The following is a 19666-nucleotide window of genomic DNA, read 5'->3' as shown; positions in this document are numbered from 1 at the left end:
GACGCAGCCACAGATGTTATTACAATCAATTTTAAGAGCAATACAAATACAATAGACAAAAAAAAAGATTAAAAAAGCAAATCCACCTTTAAATTTGAGTGTACAAAATCTCTCACTTCAGCTTGCATGAGCCAGGCATTAAGATACATTTTTAAATCATTTTCAATGTAAAAGTGACACAAAAAAAATCAACTTGAGCAGAGAAATCATTTAAAAATGTACTTGTAGACCCACACTTTGCTGTAGCATCACAGGCCCCTGTGAAGCCACTTTGGCATCATCACCTGAATATAATGCAATATATATTTTTACGAATATAAAATGGTACATTATTCACATGACTCAAATATTATATAAAAAAAACTAAGTAATAACATTGAACCCCCTGTTATTGAAAACAGTGCATATTAGGAGGTGTCATTTTTATATGGTTAAGGCAGGTGTGCGCTTCACTTCAATTAGAAAACTGCACTTAAAATGAGATGATCAGCATGTAAGCTTAGGACAACCTTTTCATGTAAAACTGCATATGAAGATACACACAGACAAAATACACACTTTGTGCAAAAAGATGACAAGCTTTTGGCCAGAAGAAATATTTGAATATTGGTAGTGGGGCTTAAGTTTTTTGGTGTGACATTCAGTCCCTCAAGAAAATTGCGAGGTTGCCAAATTCAACCAGTCTCTGTGAATTCTGCATGAACTTGCACTTTTGTCCAATCACAGCAGCTTTTCTGCAAATGTGACCGATCTTCACAGTTTCTAACAATCATAGGCCCCCATGCAAATGTCATGCATGTACATCTCAGTGAACCAACTCAATGTTTTATCATTAATCTGTTTGTATTTTTTTAATTTTTGTCATGGGTGCAATATGCACTTGCTCCTGCAATTTCATCGCAAAAAAATGCAGAAAAGCTGCTGTGAAATCAGGCATTTTAGGTCACAACAATCACAAAAAAGCCTGCAAAATTCTGAAGGGACTGGACATTAAAGCTGTTGACCAACCGATTTCCTTCAATGAGAAATTTTACAAATTTGAAGCCTTTGCACGCTACATAGGCATCATTCACTAGTATGAGGCATACAGGTGGGAATTTATTGCCTGGACAACATGGAAAATGCTATTCTGGGAACACGTTTATATCCCCTATTTAATCTCCTTTGTAAAACAAACTTTATCAAGAAAATAAAATTAAAACAATAAGGCACATTCCCCCGTCTTCTGTCACGGGCTTGTCAGAAACCTGCTGGGTGTCTGTGTTGACGTTATGGCTAAAATGAATTGTTCTGTTTGCCAAATGAAACTGTTTATTGCAGGGAAACATCCAAAGCAAACACAGCAGCCGGGAGCTGATATTTCTGTCTGTACGTGTAAAGAAAATGAGGAAGAGAAGGTCTGACTGTTGGTGGATGTGCGTCACCTCGCTGGAAGGTTGAAGAATGCGTGCGTGCGTGTCTGTCTGTGTGTGACGGCGGGGGGATGCATGTTGTCATTTCCTGCTCGGGTCCCTCCTCTATGTCTGCCCTCTGGCCTGAACGCCTGTCAGATCCTTTCTTATGATCTCATTCACTGTAAAGCGAAGAAAGACAGGGATGTTAGACAGTGACAACTCAAAAATAGTGTTAAAACAGAATCCTTCTGATTATTGATTATATTTTTATATTGATAATATTCCAGAAATACTGCTGGCATTGTTGCTCAATCAGCATTTCTGTGCAGGGTGTTGATGGAGGCCACATAAAGACTGCATTAATGTTGAATAACCACTAGAGGTAGAGCTATGCATGGGTGTATGAGTGATTACTTCCTGTTGCTGGGACGATTACAAGTGTGTGTATATGCATCAACAGAAGAGGAAGGGGGTTGAAATGGAAACTTTCAGTGTCATGGTTCTAAAAATAGAATCACAATGTGTGGGTGGGGATTATAACAAGTGTCATGCATTGAAAATAAAATTAAATATTGATATTATGTTTCTGCATTGAATAATTTAGATTCTTCATGTCTGTCCTATAGCGAGTATTTGCAGCTTTGTTGCGCGTGTGATGATAAAATAAGCAGCGACATCCAAACAGCAAGAGGAAGTGTAACTACTGCGAGTGCACGTGTTAACCTTTGTTTAAACACAGTCACACAAAAGTCACACTATCAACAGGTAGCTCTGCAGTAAGCAGGAAGGAATGACAAGAATGTGTGACATGTCATCCCTCCAGATATGCCACCCTGTCTGTGTTTATGTGGGAGCCCGGCACTGGAAGCCTACTGTGCGTCTGTCTGTGTACACTGGCACTCGGAGAAATTACAGGCTGGTGCCACTGCTTCCACCGTGCCTCGGGGAACTCATTAGGGTCGATGAGTAATATAAGTATTCCAAAGTGGGCCAAAAAAGCTCTTTGCCTGTAACCAAGCCATTAGAGAGCGTATCGTGTCTGTGATTTTGTAACCATGGTAATGGGCCACAGTTTGGGATTGGGTTATTCAACTAAAGTTAAAAATATAAGTGTTAAAATCTGAATATCAGCACTGGTGGCTCATTCAGCAGATGGTAAAACAGCTATTAAAATACAAATGTTGCCTTTGTTTTGTGGGTGTAGCTCCTGCTTTATCAGTGGTTCAATATTTTCAGTTCATGCGTGTCAGACTGGTCTTCAAAGACATATAAACAAGTCCACTTTTCATTTAATCTTATTTTGAGATTACAATGACCTGGACGAACAAGTTAGACAGGAAGACCAATGTCATTTTCATACCTATACTCTAATATGAATCTACACCCAGCAGCATAGCTTAGCTTAGCATAAAAAGTGAAAGCATGGGGAAACAGTTATCTTGGCTCTGTACAAAGGTTAACAACTTCACATTACATGAACATCTTAAATTTTGTAAAGAAAATAATGTGCAAATTAAGGAGCTTTAGAAGTGCTGTTATGCCTTTTTCCATATGCTAAACAAAGCTAAGCTATAAGAATTCAAAGTGGGTCAGAAAAGCTCTTTGCCTGTAACCAAGTCATTGGGCTCTTCAACAGAAGTTAAAAATGAACAATGTAAAGATCTTAATATCAGCACTGGTGGATCATTCAGCAGTTTGTAAAAAACTTCACTGAAATTTTGCAGTAGTTTTGTGGGTGCTGTTCCTGTTCTGTTCAATAGTTCAACATTTTTATAAATCTGTATATTTGCTTTCTTGCTGAGTTTGACAAGAAAATCGATACCTCTCATGTCTGTAGGCTACTCTAAATATGAATCTAGAGACAGAAGCCAAATAGCTTAGCTTAGCATAAAAATCCAAAAGAGGGGGAAACAGATAGCCTGGCTCTGTATTCAGTTGAAAACTTTGGGTCACTTGTTGTTTTATGCTTCTTTTTTCGCAAAGAAGTGACATCCAACACCCAGTTAGCTTAACTTAGCATAGCATACAAAATGAAAACGGGGAAACAGTTAGCTTGGCTCTAAACAAAAGCTAAAAACATGTGCCTATTTTGTCACTTACTTACTTACTTGGTACTTACTTTAAACTAAGCTAAGCTAACTGGCTGCTGGCTATAGCCTCATGTTCAGGTGACAAATATGAGAGCGGTATCAACCATCTCATCCACTTTAAATTTTGACAAGAAGGCTAATAAGTAAAACTATTCCGTTCAACTCAGTAGAATGAATGAAAGATGTTTCTGTTGTCCATATCTTGGTTTTTATTGATGCGTCCTCCTTTTCTGCTATCCTTTTTGCTGCTGTTGTACCACTGAAATCTTGGTCTTAAAAATGTAAAGATATTATGATGGTTCACTACTGAATCACCAGCCGTACAAAATACTGCATGCTGCTACTTATTACAGAGGTAGAGGACCTTTATTCAGCTGCTTTGTGTCACCTCTATTTAAAACCTTAATTTACATGATGGCTAGACAAAGGACGCAGCTATTAAAACATGTAAAATGAAACTGGACACCATCTCACCCACACAGCAGATGACAGTGTGGAGGTCAGAACGGCTCGCCACAAAATTAACAAAAGTAACTGTTGAAGGTGATAACATGTTCTTACATAAGATGATTCCTGTATAAGAGGTGATGAAAGCATACATAAAAGTTACTGTGTCTAATTTAAAGTAAAGTTGCAATGATTACTTGATTAATAGATTGGCTGATAAAAAAAAATAGTTGTGAACCATTTTGATAATCAATTAATCATTCAGTCATTTTCTAGCAGAAATGTGAAACATTACTCTTTTTCCAGCTTCTTAAAGGGACAGTCCATACATATTTTCCTCCTGGCCTGAAGTGCTATTTATCCATCTAGATTTTTTTGGTGTGAGTTGCAGTTTTGGAGATATCTACCAGATGTCTACCTTTTATCTACTACTTTTTTTTTTACAGCAGAAACTACCTGAAGTACTTTACAGTCTAATGGAACCACTGTCTTTCTATTACAGAGACAGTAGTTCTCACATGAAACTGCTCATAACAAGGTGTGTGGATTATCTTGAGTAACCAGGTCATGATATTTCACGATATTTAAAGTCTGCAAGTCACACCAAAAGAAATCTAGATGGATAAATAGCACTACAAGTCAGAGGAAAAATATGTATTTTTGATCTTGGGGTTAACTCTCTCTTTAAATGAGAGGATTTTCTGTTTTTTTCTTTGTCTTGTCTTTGGGTTTTGGGCTGTTGGTTGGACAAAAGAATTAATCTGAAGGCATCACTTTGGGCTCTGGAAGATTGTTATCAGCATTTTTTGACATTTTATAGACTACAAGATTAGTTGTGAAAGAAATTAGCAAATTAATACATAATGAAAGCCCTAATGGAAATGATGAAGTAGCACTGCAGCAAAGGGTCCTGAAATCTAATTAAGCAATCAGACAGAGATCCTCTTCCATCCAACAAACCAATCTTTGTCTGTCTCTCTCTCAGCCTCTCCCGTTGCCTTTCTGTCTGATCATTTGCAGATGTTGAAAAAGAAACAAGCCGTTAGAGCAGCTCTCAACACTGAGCACATTTTATAGCCAGAGCAGCATCTGCAAAACTGCAGGGGCAGCCAAACTGGGCGCTCTGCTGTCGTCACAACATCAGCGTCCCTGTTTATTTTAGTCTGTAGTGGAATTCCCTCTGACACCTAATGCCTTAAAGACACTTTCATCTCCCCAGCAGTGCCACAGGATTTTTCCTGAGCATAAAACAAGCTCTGAGAAGCAGCAGGAGCGCCGCAGAGGGGGCAACATACAGTGGGGCTTTACTGAATCTAATGAAGGGTTGGCATGGAGCGGCTATTTGAGGCTGGCCCGGGGAACACTCGGGCTAGTCTGTTCAATAGGTGAGTGTCTGGCTCCCGAGTTCTGCACCAATGAGCTGCACTGTTTACCGACGGTGGGAGGAGAGAGCGAGACGGCACGTACAGTAGCTGACTCAGTAGCTGCGCGCTGCCTGCTGCGAGCTGGAATGTGTGTGTTTGTGTGTCTGCAAGTATTTGCATGTTAATACAGTGAGTGTGTTTGTGTTGTAGAAGGGTGCACAGTGTGTTCATGACTGGAGAGATTTGAGAGAGGCTGATGAGGGATTGTAATGACAGCACGAAGCTGAAAAGAGAAAGTAGAGTAAGTGGACTGACAGCTAACCACCAGTCTAACCACAGATCCGGTGTTGTCAGTGCTCGCTTCTTTTTTTTCAAGTCTGTCTTCAAACAATGCTCACACACCCATATGTACAGTGAAAGAGTTATTAGTCGCTGTTATTGTTCATTCTCTCTCGCGCTGGCTGTCAGGAGATCCGTTTTCAATCTGATTCCAACAGAAGAATTAATCTGCCTCTGTTCCAAAGTTCAACTGAAGCAGCTATGAGGCTTCAGGAGTCAAACTTTTTAAAGCTAAATTCCCTCTTTGTCTTACTGTCCCTCCACCACGGATCAGCAACTCAAAGAGGGAATTTCACACTGAGAAAACTAACTTCAGAAGATCTTGATTTGATTATCTTAGACTGCTGAAGTCTCAATATGAGTACTGAAGTTTCAGTACAGTTTGAAGTAGAATATGAAATACCTCAAAAGTTATGAAAAGGATAACCATGAAACTTTGTTCAGACATTCATGACCCCCAGAAGATTAAATCTAATGACTCCTCTGACTTTTTTTCTTGTGGCACCATGAGGTTGATGTGCCTCAAGCATTATGTGTTGTTTAAGTCAGGTGATGTAGTATAAACAGCAAGAAAACCCGCATATGGAGGAGGTGGGGTGGATGGATGGATGATACAAACACAGGACTTTCACCCAGGAGACCAGAGTTTTCCCCGTGTGAAACCAACAGTCAGTGCTGAGTTCCTTTTAACATACTTAACATATATAAACTTACCTAAATGCTTTAACTTGTAACTAAAATACTTATTTTAACACAAACCATGATCTTTTCCTGAGCCTGGCAAAGTAGTTTTATTGCCTAAACCTAACCAAGTAGCTTTTGTGACTTTATCTGAAAGTCTACCTGGATGTTGCATACTCATTACTGCTAACTGTGGAGTACCGCACATGTAAAACTGATACTGGAATGTCATATTTTGAAGTGCAGGGTCACCGATCAGGCTGGCGTATTTGACAAGCTCAGACTGAGAATGTGCTGGAGTGAAATATCTCGACAATTCTTGGACGGTTTGTCAGAAAATTTGCTACCCACCTCGATGCTTTCCTCACCTCAGGATGAAGTGCAACAACTTTATTGATCACTTGACATTTCGTCTGGTGCCATTAAAAGATCCACTTTGTGCAACACTTTGGTTTATGACCACACACCCACAAAACTAAAGACATCCTCAAGCCTCAACTGTACTTTCTGTTTAGTTTAGCTAATGTTAGCATGCTAATGCACCACTGCACCAGAGCCTCACAGAGCTACTAAGTGTGGCTCTTAGTCTTGTATAAAACAACTGTGGACTTTGACGCTGATGTCTCTAAATGCATTTGGAAGGGACGTCTTCAAGGTATGATGTGAAATAACATTACAGGCACTGATCGATGTTGCACTGTATATATGGCCAGGTGAACATTGTTTCAGAACAGATAGGCCATTCATTAAAGGTTGCATGTGAAGGATATAGTGGCATCTTGAAGACTGCAACCGAATGAATACCCCTTGCCTCACCCTCCCCTTCCAAGCATGTAGGAGACCCGAAGGTGGCTGTAAAACTTGGCAAAAAACACAAGCTGCTCTAGAGCACTCTAGAGCAAGTGTCTGGTTTGCCCACTGTGGGTTACAGTACAAATCCCCCTAAATTTTACACACTGATGCTGACAAATACAGAGTCTACATACAGGAACAGAAACCACTCATACACTTTAAATTAAGTTTTTTAAAGCAGATGCCGTGCACTCATCTGTGTGGCTGTAGCACCATCTAGGTACGGCCGTGTTGTGTATTTGATCAAGCCTTTCAAATGGGATGGAAGTGAGCTGAGACTAATGCGTTGCCACCAGGCTGTTGCTGTGTGCTTTATCTCTTCTGCCCTGATCTCTACCTGCTGGAACAATTTCACCTGCTCCACTGCCTCTGGGCTTTATTCCACACCCACTAAATCTGTCACTCTCTGCCTTTGTAGGCCTCGCCATTGGCCGCTGTGCCGTTTTCACAAACCATGTGAGACATTCTTGACCTTTTCTGATCCAAAAGCCAAGCAAGCTCCAACAGGTGTCTTTTTTTCAGGCGGACAGATACAATAAATAAATAATTGCAGCAGATGTTGCACGAGCACAAACCAGAGCCATGGGAACTTGTAGATACGAGACCCCTGCGTGGGAGACACTGCGTACAGAGTTTTGGTACAAAGTGAAAATACCTGACATTCATTTTAACACTCCTCACTAAAGTTGACACAGTTCAGGCACCTCTGAGATGTGACAGTTATCGACCACAACACTGTGACGATACCAGGATGTGGCTTCACCCTTTCGTCAAAAATGACTACAGACTGAAACGCGTCTCGATGAGTAATGTTGACAATCTCACTTTGGTGGAAATGCTGTTTGATAGTCCCAACTTAAATGATTGTTTTGTGGTCAGGATCATATTCGAACACCTTTGCAGTCAAACACAGGGGGATTTTTTTGACCACGCTTATCTTCTCACCCTCTGTCTGCAAAAAAATATTTTGAATATCGGGAAGTCCCCTCTTTTTTTCCTCATTAAATGATGTGGGTAGGTGGATTATCACCTGTAGGAGTTATAAGCAGTGGGCACATTAGCCAAATGCAGATGCTAATGGGTCATAAATAAGCTTTTAAAGGGATAGTTTGGATTATTTAATGTGGGGTTATATGAGGTGCTTATCAATAGTCAGTGTGTTAACATGCACCTAGTTAGAAAAAGCATCAGGAGTACCAGTGGAGAAAGCTAAGAAATGCAACAAAAGCAACAAAACTTATTTTAGCTACCTAAAAAAAGGTCCTCCTAAAAACATCAGTTATATTTACAGTATTTTCACAGTTTTACTTTGCCATTATACAGGTCAAATATTGCTATCCCCAAACAAACAAAACTCCATAGGCAAAAACAGTAGTTTTACCTCATAGAACACAAGAGCTGCTGATCTTCTGCTGCCTTGATCTGTTAGTTTGCTTGTATTTTTGTGTGACTTTGGTGAATCACAAAACACAAACAAAATCACAGATTGAGGAAGTGGTAGACCAGCAACTCCTATGTTGTACAAGGTAAAATGACTGATTTTGCCTATGGAGTTTGGTTGGTTTGGAGAGAGTGATATTTGGCTTATATAACACAGATTACCCTGCAAAAAGGCTGTCTGACAGCAAAGAAAAGCAGTGAAAACATTCAAAATAAAGCGTACACTTAAACTGATATTGATTTTTTTAGGTGGGGATTCTTTAAATGGCTAAAATACCTTTTGTCGCTGATCCTGTCCACAGCAGTTCATTGCTTAGCTTCCATGCTGGTTCTCCTCTCTGCTTCTCCAAACTGCTGACCCACATCTACTGTAGGTAATACAACCACTATCAAGAAATACCTCATTAGAATCCACTTCAAATAATTCAAACTATCCCTTTCATTCAGGAATGTAATATTGTAGAAGTGCTGCTAATTATATTGTAGTTTTAAAATAATAAAATCTCCCGCAGTTTTCGGGATAAAAGAAGGCAATTAAAAAGAAGTAAGCGCTAATTCTGCAATTAGTTTTAATGAGATTTCCAGGGAAATGGTAACGCGCTATTTGAGTAAAAACTCAAACTGAACAAAGACGCAGCGGCACCTTGGGGAGCCGACTGGTCGTCATCACCTTATGATGATGGGAGGATCAAACAGGAGGCCTTTAAGTCCTTGTTAATTCACCGACTCACAGCCCTGTTGCTGTTTACTGCGGAGGGAAACCCTGCAAGCCCCATCCAAAAAACACAAATTCCATTGCTGGCCTTTTTTCTTCGTTTCATTTTTTCCATTCAAACACGCACACACACACAACCCTTTCCCTTTTCCTGCGAACTACCCTCCACCCTCTCGCTATCTTACAGGGATCAGGCTGGATTTCTGGAGGAGAGCAGCTGCAAATAGGAATTTCTTGTGCCAGATTGGCAGAATCCCGTAGTCGGAAAAAAAGCTAATCCTCTGGTGGGTTCCCCCACAGAATCGAGGGGCGTAAGGCCAAGGAGAAGCCCGGGCCAACTATAACAAACAAAGAGGCTTTCCCCAGCTCTCCCAGGCAGCCCGTTCCACTGTTTGACAATGGTTGCCATGGAAGTTGTTTTTCACTTCATAACAGTGTCAACATGTCCAGGCGGTCAGGAGAGTGACACTCTTTTCTCTCTCGCTGTCTTTAATGCGAGAGAGAGAGAAAAAAAGCTCATTTCCTGATCCGTGGAGGTGCCAGACGAACCCCTGCGACCGGCAGAATGAATATTGTTGACGATGACCTCAAACTGCCTTTAAACCTCACCTGACTGACACGGACTACAGAACGGAAAAATACTGTACCTGCTTTCAGAACTACTTGTAACACTCTAAAACTATCATTAATAAATGGTAAATTGATATTTAATTTAATGTTCATTAGTATGTTTTCATTATTGTATACTCTATATCTATGGCGCAGGTCCTCCTCCATGGAGGCTGCCATGTTGCACCACAGGTTTCTGTAGAAGCCCAGAAGGACAAACCAAACAACGGCTCTAGCCTTTCACATTTTTTGCGAATTACACTGCCACCATAGAAGGTGTTTGCACTTAGCAAGCTCAACACTAGATGGCACTAAATCCTACACACTGGTCCTTTAAGAATCATTATATAAAGACTTGGACCAGATATTTTTAACTCTCTGTAATAGATAATAAAAATTAGTTTGTAAACCATTTACTAACATTATTTGAATGGCTAATATTACAACTGATGTTTATAATATGTTACGTTACATAATGAACATTAATACCTGAAGTGTCATAGTTTTAAGGGTGAGGCCACTGACCAACATGTCGTATTTGATGCACTGGGAGTGAGAACATAAATAAATATTATAGATATTTATATGTCTATAAATATCTGGATGGTTATTGTAAAGTTGCAACTGATGTGTATAACTTTACAGTCACTTGATAAATAGTTTATAAAGCATATACAAACATTCTGTTTGTTAAAAGTAAATAACTATTAACTTATCAATTTACCATTTATTAATGATGGTTATTAGAAAGTGTTACCAAAACATAATGTAGTTTGTAGGGTATAAATGATTTATAATTAGGTTATTAGTCAAGTTGCAAAAGCTTTATAAATCATTAATAAGCTGTTACAACATAGTTGATAAAATTGACTATAGGGACCTGTTGCTTGCCAAATAGCGAGCCCACATTTATCTGTACTGTTCAGCCTCAGATCTTATTGCTTACTCAGTTTACTTTGTCTTCTCCATTTATACTAGCATTTATATCTGTCAGCTTAATCAGATATTTGTTAATAAGTTACAAGCATTTTACCACCAATAGAATATCTTAACAGTAAAAAGGTTTTCATTTTGCACCAAATTACAATATCAAATTACCAGATTCATACAGGCTTTGGCAATACTGTTAGTAAGTACTAATACTTTGTTACTGTAATTTACACTTTGGCTATCTACATTTTAACTCAAATATCTGTACTTTCTACTCCTTACATTTTCAGAACAGGCTTGTGTTACTTTAGTTTGAACGCATTTGTGAGGAATTATTGAATGACTTTTCTTTTTCATCATTGCACACTGCCCTCTCAACAGCAAGACTGTTTTCAGTCTAAATTGACGGCACAATAACACATAGACAAGATAACTTGTTGGTGTATCTTTTGGTGCATATCACACTTGACAGAGTTAAGATAAAAACGACGTGTAAGATGTAACAAGATGAAACAGGCAAGAGCGGAAGACTCGACCACGGAGAAAAGTTTTCTTAGCTTTGCACAGAAACAGCTGGAAATGCCCTTCATAAGGATGACATTTTACTTTTATACTGTACATTTCAGAGCCTGTACTTTTTGAATTTTACTTGAGTAAAGACGTTAAATCAATACTACTTTTTTTATCTGTACTTCTACACGTGTATGTTATTGTGCCAAATAGTGAGCCCACATCATCATCAACGTATGAAAACTGTTATAACTAAAGTTTAATTAATAATAACAATAATTATTATACAGTGGTAGCATTTGCAGAACCTTTAACTCTACAGTGCGGAAGAGGTACAACCTGCTGCTGGACGTGGCCTCACATCAATTCTGTCAGAGGGTAATGGGGTTGACAAGCATAAGTATAAACATATGACTCATAATCCATGTTATTTCCACCTTGAGTGGAACAAAACTACACCTCCTGTCGAGGATTGTTTTAACAGTGTGAGCTTGTTCTGTTGGCTTTGTTCAGAGGGATACTATAGCACATAGATCAAACCGGGGTGTGTACAGAGGAGATGGCGCAGATACTGTAAATATCCTTGAATTGTTCTGAGGAAAAGTCATATCTCTGTTAGCGGTTCTTATCATCCATCTTTTTCAAGAAAGGGAATTGTACATATCCATCACTTGTCTGCCTGCTTTCTTACACCTCATTGCACTTAACTGATAAAAACAGAAAACAAGCTCTCCCACTCACACAGAGTATAAAAGCATTAACTTACACTCACCATCATCTAGGTAGGCCTGGTCCAAGTTCTCCTCCTTGACTGTCACCCTCCTCTGTCCGTCTCCCGGAGCCTCCATCTGCCCCGTTCCAGGCGGGGGCCGGGCTTTCTGCTGCCCCTTCTGTGCGTAGGGCTGCTGCTGGATCACGGTGGGATAGTGCTGAGGGTGGGTCACCGCTGCCTGGGCCTGGGGGGGCGTGGGTGAGTGGGCGGCGGCCGCCTGTGGGGAGTAGCCGTCGCAGTAGATGACCTGCTGGCTGTCGGGCTGTGCAGCGGGGAGAGCTTGAGGGTCTCCTGCCCGGAGCAGGTGATGGTTGGTGGGGGAGAACTGGATGATGGAAGGATGCTGGCCTGCACCGATGGGACCTACAGACTGAGCCGGGGAGCCGGTGTGGACCAGGACCGACCGGTGGGGGTCAGGCATCATCACTCCGGTCTGCTGATAAAGGCTGGGGCTGCTGCTCAGACTCTTGCCCCCGCGGGAGTAGACGATGGCTGGGCTCTGCTGCTGGAAACGTGCATCCTGGCTGGAGCCGAGACGCTGGCAGGAGGCCATGCCGGGGACCAGGCCGTTGTCTGGATGGAGGACGCTGCGCTGGTTATGGTAGTAGGAGTGAGGGGATAAGCCCAAGATCTGAGGCACGGCAAAACCCATGTGGTCTGCTTCATACTCATCTATGGGCTCTGTCTTGATGGATGGAGCTGGAAAGAAGTTGAAAAGTCAAAGAGAGGCTGTAAATACTCTGAGAGGAAGTAACTGGTACTTCCATGTGCAGCTGCATAAACCACCTTAAGTTTCAAATTTAAGTTTGTCCCTTATGCAAAATATTTCCCCAAGGTATAGGGTTCACTTAAGACCGTGTTCAGACTGAGGCTTTCACAGTAGTTACAGTCATTTTACAGCAGATGTGCATTCCAGTTACCATGGTTACCACTTCACCATATCACTCTTTAATGTTACTAGAAAGCATTACTGTCAGTTGTTAGCTAGCTTAGCTAACACCCTTAGTTAGCCTGTGTTAGCTAGCTTCTCAATTTTCTACTATTTTCTCAATTAATCAATCAACTGATTAGTTGTTTGGTCTATAAAGTGTCACAAAATGGTGAAAATGTTGATAAGTGTTTCCCAAAGTCCAAGACCATGTCTTCAAAAGTCTTGCTTGGTCCACAACTGAAAGATATTCAGTTTACTGTCACAGAGAACTAAAGAAACCAGAAAATACCCACATCTGAGAAGCTGGAATCAGAGAATTTTGACATTTTTTTTGATTATCAAAATAGTTGCTGATCAATTTAATAATCAATTACTCAATTAACTGTTGCAGCTCTAAATTTGACCCAGCAGCCCTGCATTCACTTAAGCAGAAGATGTGGCAAGACAAAAATCATGGCAAGAAAGTAACAAAGAGAGAAGAGAAAACTTGTGAGTTTCAATAAAGTTGTGTTAACGTTTGGCTAGGTAGCTACGAAGTAGCTAGTGCTAATATCAAATCTTTTCTGTCTAATAAGTTGTGCATTGCTGGTAGTGTTCAGTGGATTTTCTCTACCCTGTAAAATGTCTTGGTATCTTGGTTATTATCATATAATCAGCCGTTCTCTTATGTTCAACAAATTATTTCACTTATAAGGGACTGTTATGGATCCTTTAAAAGTCACAGAGGAAAATGTTTACTGAGGACCTTATAGCAACTCACATAATTAGGGGCAACCGGGCACACGTTTTCAATCATGATAATATTTAGAATCATTATCTAATCTCTTTGCATTCAAATCCCATAGTGTTATATAAGCATACCACAAACGAGGTGAGAAGCGTTCTTACATGCCAGTGGTGTGTAGGTGAAATGTTGTGGCTGGCTGCGCTTCCTCTTGCCGTTAATCACGTAGAAGTTGACTTTGACAGCATGGCAGACTGACGTGTCCCTGTAAGACGGCACCTCCACAAACAGCATACTCTACAAGACAGAGGGATCTGATTACATACAGAAACTGAATCTGAGCCCCCGGATCATCACAATTGACATGTTTCGTGAGTTTCACAGGTTTGACACAACACAACGCAGGAACGGACATGTACGTACTGGTTGGCTCTTATCTTTGTCCACTGTTGCTTCCATTTCCCAGATTTGCTGCCCATCTAGAAAGAAGTAAAAGAGAAAGTGAAAACCTAATAGTGTAATTAGACAATGTGGTAATTAACTCTGCAGTAAAGTACAAAGCGAGCACAGCTGATTGTTTCAAGATGCACCAGACGGTGGGATCATTCTGCAAGTCTTTAGGCCATAAATTTGGGAAAACACTGAATCCTTGAAATCACATTACTTGTGTTTTCAGTTTTGTTTATTTAATTTCACTGATTCCAACTACAGTGATGGACAGTACACTTGTAACCACCATGACGTCTATCTGGCAACATGTCTCCCATTTGATTTCATGTCCTCCACTTCTTCCTTCTCTATCACACAACCATTTCTAGACAGGGGAGTGGGGGATCTTTAGCAGCAGTATATGCCACATAAAAGTGTTATACACCATCTGAAAGCTGAGAACAAGAAGATTATTAAACACTGTGTTTTCTTCAGGTGCCTATTCAAATTCTTAAAGTTTAGATTGTATAGGGGCTTAGAACATTATGGACTGAAGCATATGTTGGCCATTCCAAGTCTCATAACTTGTTGCAGAAGTTTTTGGGTTGATAATATTTATAACAAAGATTTGAAGCTAAAATTTTTGACCACTTGAGAATTGATAAAATGCCTCCAAAATATCACATAACGACACAGAGACCTTGAGGAACACCAAGGAAAAATTCATGCTGTGATTTGGTATCAAAAACCTTTTAAATTTTGGTGATTTCTGTAAGAAAGTTTGTTGCCAAAAGCTATTCATCCAACCTCTGAATGCTGCAGGTCTCTAGTTTGTGGTTGTGAAGTGTTACCAGGCTGCGATTATTCTAGAGGTCGCAAGAGGTCATTTTATACAGTGAGGTTTAAAAATATGGTGTCACTACAGTGAAATGGCTACCATGAGGACTAGCATCATTACACAGAATCCACAAGAATCTCAGCTTTCCAGTCAAACCCAAGTTCTGATATTCCAATATTGTTTAGGGATCCCAGTATACAAGAATACTCAAATAGAATAGGTGAAAATAACACATTTATACTGCATGCAAAAAGCTGCATTGTTTTTGGCTAAAACTGCATGGGATCAGCATAAAGTGGGCGTGTCATTCAGATATATTGATGTGAGACATCAAGGGACCCCTTTGAAAAGGGCCGTGCCAGTTTTTCATGGTGGTTTCACATGGTAAGTACCAACGGATCCTTTAAATCTTCCAGTTTCACATGACAGCAGCATCACTCCAGCTGTAGAACCCACTACAGCCTCTGAGCTGACAGAGCACACACACAGGTCCAGATGATGTGCAGGTTTTCACCTCACACACACACACACACAGTCGGCCATTAATCAGAAAGACACACCTGGCAGAAACACAACATTAACTGGGATGTGATCAAAACTGCAAGTGTTTGCACTTCTCCACGTCTACAACGATTACGGTCGATGTTATGTCACATTGCACTTCATCAGATTACATCTGAGCTGTCACTGAGTTGGAAAAGCAGAAAACCAAACAGGCTTGTTAATGTAAACTCCACATGCCCTAACACATGATCCGACATGTGCTGCAGCGAGTTCTGTTTGAATGTTACTGTAGGTGGGAAACCCTCTGTCAAATTGTAAATTACAAACACATGGCTTGAATGAGTCAGCAGGAGGAAGGGGGATTCCACACATCTCGCCAACTTTTCTTCTCTTTTTTTCTAAACTTTATTTTTATGATCAACTCTCTCCACGTCTCTTACAAAACGTGATGACTACTGCTTTCTTGGCGTTTGTGTTTGTTTGCGTTTTGTTGCAATTCTACTCTCAGGGATACCCCGACCCGTGTTCTCCCTCTGGAGATAATTGTGTGCGGAGGTGGAAAGGTGGAGGGTGGGGGTGGGGGGGCGGCTAGAGAGTTGGAGAAAAAGCCTGAGCAGGGTTGACTTGGCCGGGGAAGCTTTCCTTTCCTCCGTACAACCCTCCCTGTCCGAACACAAGAGCCAGGGGAGCTCCAGCCAGAGGCAGCTGTCTCTTATTCAGAGGGATTTCACAGCTGCACTGGTCCAGAACTTTGTGTCATACAGAAACTCTCCAAAACAATGGCAATCCCTCTTGGTAAGATTTCTCTTTCCGTCTCTGTCTTACTATCCATTACTGCGCTGTGTTACGACACAGCGGCAGGGAACCCCGGAGAAGAGAAAAAAAAAGGAAAGTAGTCGAGGCACGCGGGTCTAAGTTTTAGTTGGGGTAGACTGCGGAGTGCCTGCATATAAAAAGCCAAACACTCAGCAGCGGAGTCAGTGAGTCACAATATCAGACGAACACAAGTATTTTCAACTTAACTATCCGCCCAACAGAACCTTCAGGCAGCAGCTAGAGGTTGAGAACTGCAAATATAGAACTGGCCATGACTAACAGCAGGTGATGAATACAAACCGACCCTTCAACAGTTCCTTGATATAAATCCAAGTCAACTCACTCTTAAAAAGGGTGATACATCCCAAAGCCATGCAAACAGACTGAGGGACACCCAGGATTCAAGTAACAGTACAGGGTCCCTGACCTTTGACCCCACACAAGTGCCTTACAGAGAATATTGTCTGACCCATCTCATATAAAGTACCCCAATTTAAACTCAACATTAACTAAAAACTCATTCATGCCTACCTCGATTCAAATTTTAAATGATCCTGCTTGAGGCTGCAGGGGTTGTGCAATAACTTCATGGTGTTGTGTAATACGGGCATTATGTGTAATATGTGGTTGTGATTTGCTACAGCTGCTTTGTTTATATGTTGTTTGTTTTGTATCACTACCATGGAGCATGGAAGCAGCTATATGTGTGCAGCACTTGAGTCCAAGGCAAATTTCCCTATGAGGACAAGTGTTTTGTTGTGTTTTGTTTTGTTTTGTTGTGTTTGGTTTGGTTTGGTCTGGTTTTGTTTTGTTTCATTTTGTTTCGTATTAGGGCTGGGCATGTGGCCCCATATTTATATCACGCTATAATCTGAAGCACGGACGGTGACGGTGTATATCACGGTATTTGTTTTTCTTAAAATGTCAATACAAATGTTTCTGAAGGGGTAAAGCAGTGGTATGACAACTGTATGGCAGCTCTCATTACACTCTAAACTGTATTACTAAGACATATTTCACATAGAACAGAGGTATTTTAAGAACAACATTTTTGTGTAACCTGTTATCACACTGCAGCTCTCCTCGCTTCAGCTCCTCCTCACAAACACACACAGGGAGCGAAGTCAGCAGAAAGTGAACCAACTACCTCAAACAAGAAAGAAAGCTGAGGAGATATTTTAATCTGCTGTTTCCACGGTCACAGTGAGTTACTGTATCTCGACTGTACAGCGCTTTGTTTCTAACGCTTTCTGAATTTGGGAAAACTTTTGCTTTGGTCAAGCAAACAGAGGGTCAACTGGTCAGTACAGTATAGTCAAAAATCGTATCGTATCGTATCATATTGTATCGTATCAGGGCTGCACAATTAAATGAAATATTTTCAAAAGTGCAACATAGTCAAATGCAATATCCAAATTACTGAAGCTGCAATTTTTCTTTTTCTTTTTCATTTTTCTTGTTCTCCAGATACAAGAAAACATCTTTGTTTTCTAGAAATCCCAACAAACGTCACATTATCATGATTTTAATAGTTGTTTTAGTGAAAATAGAAAATTGTGACGCAAAAATGATCATTCCAACTAATTGTAAATAACATCTCAATCACAACATCTGTCAAAATAATAGCAATATGATTTGTTTTTACCATATCATGCAGCCCTGTATCATATGGCATGGTATTATACAAAAAGACTAAATCAAACTGTACCAATCACAATAAAATCACTTCATTTTGGCTGCTAAATAATTTCAATAAAGAATTAGAAAAAGAGCAATTAATTAAATTACTCTTAACAAAGGGTAAAAACTGCATTTCACTGCCATGAAGTGACATAAAATAACCACACGTGAAACAACTTTTCATGTGACACACAGAACTATTAATCACTTAACAAAAGGCCCATCTGATGATAAGACATCATTGAAGTCAGTGAGGAAGAAAAGGGCAAAAGGAAGTGAGGCTGCAGTTTTATCATTTGGATCATGCAAATAACTCCAGTGGCTCCATCTATACAATGATGGTGGTGAAATGTGAGAGCTATGAATTTGTTACCCAGACATTGTAGTTCATGAGTCAGGTATCAGTGGTGTTGTGGTTGTGTAATAGGAGAAGTACCAGACAGCACAGACCATAAAGGTTTCAATGCGGGTTGTTTTCCAGGCAAAGTGTCTCTTTATGGTTAATCAAAAACCTACAAAAACATGTTGCTTGAAAACAGAAAATGATTCTTGTTCCACAGGTTGTGAGAAATTATTCTATGCAACTCACCCTGGGCTTTCTCCATAAAAATGACCTTGGAATCGGAGCTGAAGTTCTGCCCGGTCAGGATCATCTGCTGGCCTCCCAGAACAGAGCAGCTGTCCATGTCCTGCTTCTCCACCATGGGAAGCTCATGTGCTGAACGCTGGGCTGCCGGGACACACAGAGACGGGCGGTGAGTGACATTTACTGTCCATCTACTGTCACACACTCACGTAAGAAGAACTTTTATCACATGAAATACCATGGAGCTGAAAAAATAATTGTTTCTGTCATTTTTCATGCAAAAATAAGCAAAAATTGTCCAGTGCGAATTTACTTCGTTTCTCAGTTTTACATCACTTTAAACTGAATATCTTTTAAAGACATTTCATGTCTAGACAGCTGTAAATGTCTTTTTTTTTTTTTTACAGGTTCTGACATTTCATAAACTGAATCAGCAACAAATTAATCACAAAAGTAATCTGAAGAATAACCAATAACAAAAATAATCATTAGCTGTAGAACAAAACCACAGTGAGAAAACATGTAACACTTCATTTTAAAAGTTTTGTATTGATGACTGGTGCAAAGTAAGAACATTTGCAATTCTGAAGTACTTGTACGTCACTTGAGTATTTCTTATTCATGCTACTTTATTCTTTTAATCCAATGTATTTTAGAGGTAAATACTGTATTTTTTACTCCATTATGTGTTTTCAACAGCTGTGGTTAATCAGTTAATCATATATAGTTTGAAAAATTTAAGTTTATATCAAGTTTCACATCTGTAAAGACATAATTGTAAGTTGTGAAATTATAATAAAACGTTTGTTCAACCAAAACAAAGTAGTTAGTTCATTCCTTTAAGTGTGGATTGTGTGATACTGGGGTATTTCCTATAGTTACTGTACCATAAAAATCTTTGGAGATTGCAACCCTAACGCTAATACTTTTACTTCAGTGAAATTTTGAAAGCATGACTTTTATTGTTTTATTTGCAGCAGAGTATTTCTACGCTGTCTTACTGACACTCTTACTT

The 19666-nt window shown here is 40.0% G+C and overlaps 1 protein-coding gene across 3 annotated transcripts in view; it reads right to left on the bottom strand.

Annotated features, from left to right (window-relative positions):
• Positions 1 to 684: 684 nt before the first annotated feature.
• The window catches only part of nfatc2a (nuclear factor of activated T cells 2a), a 34141-nt gene continuing 15159 nt past the window's right edge, over positions 685 to 19666 (bottom strand). For 2 of the 3 annotated variants that reach the window (XM_084720376.1, XM_084720374.1), the window contains exons 6-10: positions 18655 to 18795; positions 14222 to 14277; positions 13963 to 14095; positions 12138 to 12842; positions 685 to 1573 (exon numbers count right to left, since the gene is read on the bottom strand). In XM_084720376.1, coding sequence (XP_084576502.1) covers positions 1518 to 1573; positions 12138 to 12842; positions 13963 to 14095; positions 14222 to 14277; positions 18655 to 18795 — 1091 coding nt within the window. In that variant the 3' untranslated portion in view covers positions 685 to 1517. The remainder of the gene's footprint in view (positions 1574 to 12137; positions 12843 to 13962; positions 14096 to 14221; positions 14278 to 18654; positions 18796 to 19666) is intronic. The other variant, XM_084720375.1, reaches the window with a different exon arrangement.

Source organism: Lutjanus erythropterus, chromosome 6 (assembly GCF_056507025.1).
Source record: "Lutjanus erythropterus isolate fLutEry1 chromosome 6, fLutEry1.hap2, whole genome shotgun sequence".
Lineage (NCBI taxonomy): Eukaryota > Metazoa > Chordata > Actinopteri > Lutjaniformes > Lutjanidae > Lutjanus > Lutjanus erythropterus.
This window is presented reverse-complemented; position numbering and strand designations above follow the sequence as displayed.